Source organism: Apodemus sylvaticus, chromosome X, assembly GCF_947179515.1.
Source record: "Apodemus sylvaticus chromosome X, mApoSyl1.1, whole genome shotgun sequence".
NCBI lineage: Eukaryota > Metazoa > Chordata > Mammalia > Rodentia > Muridae > Apodemus > Apodemus sylvaticus.
Window position 1 is genome coordinate 66,677,631 of NC_067495.1, and position 4,506 is coordinate 66,682,136.

General features: G+C 37.7%; 1 protein-coding gene and 1 pseudogene across 1 annotated transcript; one reads left to right on the top strand and one right to left on the bottom strand.

Moving 5' to 3' along the window:
- Positions 1-1,132: 1,132 nt before the first annotated feature.
- Positions 1,133-1,751, bottom strand: LOC127674531 (glutathione S-transferase P 1-like; annotated as a pseudogene).
- Positions 1,752-2,591: 840 nt separating this feature from the next.
- On the top strand, positions 2,592-4,104 carry Lpar4 (lysophosphatidic acid receptor 4). The gene has a single exon (XM_052171154.1). The coding sequence runs from the start codon at positions 2,668-2,670 to the stop codon at positions 3,778-3,780; it is 1,113 nt and encodes a 370-aa protein (XP_052027114.1). The 5' UTR covers positions 2,592-2,667; the 3' UTR covers positions 3,781-4,104.
- Positions 4,105-4,506: the final 402 nt, after the last annotated feature.

Sequence of the window (4,506 nt, forward strand, 5' to 3'; positions counted from 1 at the left end):
TTGAAGGGAAAAGTGAAAAAGGAATCACTTCAGAAAACAGCCATTTGTATTTTACAACACAATCCTGTGAAAATCCATTACTGGCATTGTCAGGGAACAAAGGCCACTTTGATTTCATATTACTACTCAAAAGAATCATTCAACAGTTACTTATCCACAGTGACACATTTGAAAGACAGGGTAGCCAATAGTAACTATTATTCTAGGAGAAAGTTGGTAAGATTTCTATATGTATCTTTAAATCCTGTTGATCGAAATATTTAAACAATTGAGTTAATGGCTATCATGTATAAAACTGTTGGAAAGAAAACCTTTAAATGACCAGATCAGATTTTGTACAAAGAATGAGGAGGCTATTCTGGTCCTTAATTTTCACATCCCATTTGGAATTTTTTTGTTGTCAAGACAGGGCTTGAATATGTAATCTAAGCTGACCTAGAACTCACTCTCATTCAGGATGCCCTCAAACATACATGAATTCTACTGCTAAGACCTTTCTAAGTGTCTGGGGTTATAGGCACAATCCATCAGACTCTGTTGTCATTTGTGTTTGATGAGAAAAGTCAATATTGAACAGGTCCATTTTAGCAGATGGAGGCATGGATGTGCTGATGGGGCAAGCAGTGGGAGACATAAAATGAATATATATACATATTCCTGACAATATATATATATATATATATATATATATATATATATATATATATATATGTGCCAGGCTTAAAGTATAGCTGGAAAGAGAATCATGTAGTACTGGAAAGAAATGAGTTTGATATTTTTTGTTTGTTTGTTTGTTTGTTTTTCGAGACAAGAGTTTCTCTGTATAGCCCTGGCTGTCCTGGAACTCACTCTGTAGACCAAGCTGGCCTTGAACTCAGAAATCTGCCTGCGTCTGCCTCCCAAGTGCTGGGACAGGCATGTGCCACCATTGCCCAGTGAGTTTGATATTTTAATCTCTTCTTCACAATGGCCAAGTGACACAACACAGTGAAGGAACTTATTTATTTATTTATTTTTATTTTTTTTAACTTATTTATTTTTAATCTTGAAATATTTTCTTCTTTTTTTCTGTCTTACAAACTTTATTAGTTCTGGGAAAAGGGGGACAAGAAGCTCTTGTCTCTTTGGTCCACTACTCTTTGCCATTGATGTGGCAGTTCACCTGGTCGGGGGAGGGCAGAAAGGCCTTGATCTTGGCCAGGCACTGAGACACATAGGCAGAGAGCAGGAGCTGTCCAGGCAGCCAAGGGCCAGGATGCAATGGATCAGCAGCAGATCGGCAAAAGAGATCTGGTCACTCATGATGAAAGCTTTGCCTCCCTGGTTCTGGGACAGCAGGTTCTCAAAAGGCTTCAGATAGGGGCTTCACATAGTCATCCTTACCATTCTCATAGATGGTACAGATGAGGGTGACACATTTGCAGTGTAGGTCCTCCACCCCATCATTCACCATATCCATCTGGGCAGCCTCCCACTGGTCTTTCCCATAAAGCCCAAAAGAGCAACTAAGGTGCCTCAAAATGGTATTAGATTAGTAAAGGGTGAGGTCTCCATCCTCAAATTTGGAGAGCTGCCCATACAGATAAGTGGGTTTGTGCAAGCCCATGTATATCTACGGTAACCCCCTCCTCCTTCCATCCATCTCTGGCCCTGGTTAGCCAGCAGCATGGGCATGGCCTCACACTGCCCTTGAACTGGAAGTAGACAATGGTGTACAATGGCAGGGTTGGTGTGTAGATGAAAGTGCGGATTTAGTGCAGAGTAGATGGAGAGGTGTCTCAGGCATGAACTCGGGAATATTTTTCATACAGTATATTTTGATCATTTTCTTTTTCCCTCTCCCAATTCTTCCCCAGTTCCCACTCTAACCAACCAAATTCATATTCTTTCTCTCAAACAAAACAAGCAAACAAAAACAATGGAGTTCATTTTGTGGTGTGTTAGAACAGTGAAAAATCTTAGCTATCAGATTTAATTAAGGGATCAAACTAATCAGGTTTAAACTAAGGGATTGTGTCTTCTGAGCTTCTGTGTTAGACTTAAAAGGTGAACCAATAAATTATTGATAACTGTTTAGAGCATGCACGAGAGGCCTTATATCCATCCTTTGTCTTATACAATAAAGTTAATAATTGGACAGGGTATTTTAGTAATATTACAGTACAAATTTGGTAACTTGAAAAATTTATGGTTTAGTAATCAAAGATGTGATTTCTGGGTTTATATAAATATATCATTCAAACCATGTTCCAATTTAGATGCATTTTTGAAGTTGAAAATGATCTGCAAATTCCATGACATTAGCAGCATCTTAGCTAATAAATGTTCCTTGATTTTTCCCTTGAGAGATATATACTTTATTCATGTTTGCTGCAATGGTGTATTTATAGCATTGTTTGATCTCTGCCATGTCTGCAGTATACTCTTCGTTGTACCATTTAGATATGGTATGTGATCAAACAGCACTTCTCAAGTCATATAGAATGCATATGTTTTCTTGCCTGGGTGAACAGAATATATTTTATTCCATAGAAATCTTGGCGGGAAGGCAGATTTGGTGACTCATTCTATCTTGTTTCCCATAGGAAGAAAACATTCTCTACTGGTCCCTAGTCTCAAGAGTGGTGAACCCCTGCACCTAGCAGGTTCTCTGGGAAAAAAAAATCCATGGGTGACAGAAGATTTATTGACTTCCAATTCCAAGATTTAAATTCAAGTCTCAGACCCAGGCTGGGAAATGCAACTGCCAATAATACTTGCATTGTTGATGATTCCTTCAAGTATAATTTGAATGGTGCTGTCTATAGTGTTGTATTCATTCTGGGTCTAATAACCAACAGTGCCTCCTTGTTTGTCTTCTGCTTCCGCATGAAAATGAGAAGTGAGACTGCTATTTTCATCACCAATCTGGCCCTCTCTGATTTGCTTTTTGTCTGTACCCTACCTTTCAAAATATTTTACAATTTTAATCGCCACTGGCCTTTTGGTGATACCCTCTGTAAGATCTCAGGGACTGCGTTCCTCACCAACATCTATGGGAGCATGCTCTTCCTCACCTGCATTAGTGTGGATCGTTTCCTAGCCATTGTCTATCCCTTCAGATCTCGTACCATCAGGACCAGGAGGAATTCCGCCATTGTGTGCGCTGGAGTCTGGATCCTAGTCCTCAGTGGTGGTATTTCAGCTTCTTTGTTCTCCACCACTAATGTCAACAATGCGACCACCACTTGCTTTGAAGGCTTCTCCAAACGTGTCTGGAAGACATACCTGTCCAAGATCACTATATTCATTGAAGTTGTCGGGTTCATCATTCCTCTGATATTGAATGTTTCTTGTTCTTCTGTGGTGCTTAGAACCCTCCGCAAGCCTGCAACATTGTCTCAAATTGGGACCAATAAGAAAAAAGTGTTGAAGATGATCACAGTGCATATGGCAGTTTTTGTGGTATGCTTTGTACCATACAACTCTGTTCTCTTTTTATATGCCCTGGTACGTTCCCAAGCCATTACTAATTGCTTATTGGAAAGGTTTGCAAAGATCATGTACCCAATTACCTTGTGCCTTGCAACTCTGAATTGTTGCTTTGATCCTTTTATCTATTACTTCACTCTTGAATCTTTTCAGAAGTCCTTTTATATCAACACACATATAAGGATGGAGTCCCTGTTTAAGACTGAGACACCTCTGACCCCGAAACCTTCCCTTCCAGCTATCCAAGAGGAAGTTAGTGATCAAACAACAAATAATGGTGGTGAATTAATGCTGGAATCCACCTTCTAGGTACCAGAATTTTCTTTCAGGTTCAGCTACAGTGTTTCTTATGATTTTTTTTCCTACGCTATAAATAAGAGAAACAAATTGAAGCTAATTATACTGAGAATAGATTAATGTACCAAATGCAGTCAGATACATTTGTTTGAACACTATTGTACATATTCTGTTTTGTTCAGTAATTATAGGTCAAGTCTAATTACGACAACCAAAACAGATCAGACTCTTCTGTTGAGTTGACTTTTCATTACATAAATGACCAGTGGTCTTGACTTTTAGTGATGTGGGGGTTATTTTAAAACTTAAAAAAGGCATTCCAGTAATTTTGGTAATTGGGTTGGGCCTATAAATATAGAACAAATTCAGGGATTATTTAAAAATATCTGTGTTACTACTGATATATGCTAGTATTTTTTTCCTTTTTTGAATTATCATTGAATTTATTTTTAAAAAAGAACTATTTTTACCTAATGTTAATAAGACATATTGAGAAAGAGAAATGTGTTGAATTTTTAAAGGATTGGCAAATTTTATCTAGATTTTAAAAACCTAAATGAAGTGTTTGAATGAATATGGGTGGGAAAATTTGGAATTTAGACAACATTTATACATATATAATAACCACAATTAGTGTCTGCTTTTAAAACTTTCCTTTTAAAATAATTCTAGAATTTTCATATGAAATTATTAATCTTGAAAGGTGCTACTTATGTGCCTGGCAGGTAGAAAATGGAA

What these genes read in the sequence shown, in the direction of transcription:
- Lpar4 (XM_052171154.1), top strand. Translation starts at nt 2,668, where the DNA reads ATGGGTGACAGAAGATTTATTGACTTCCAATTCCAAGATTTAAATTCA.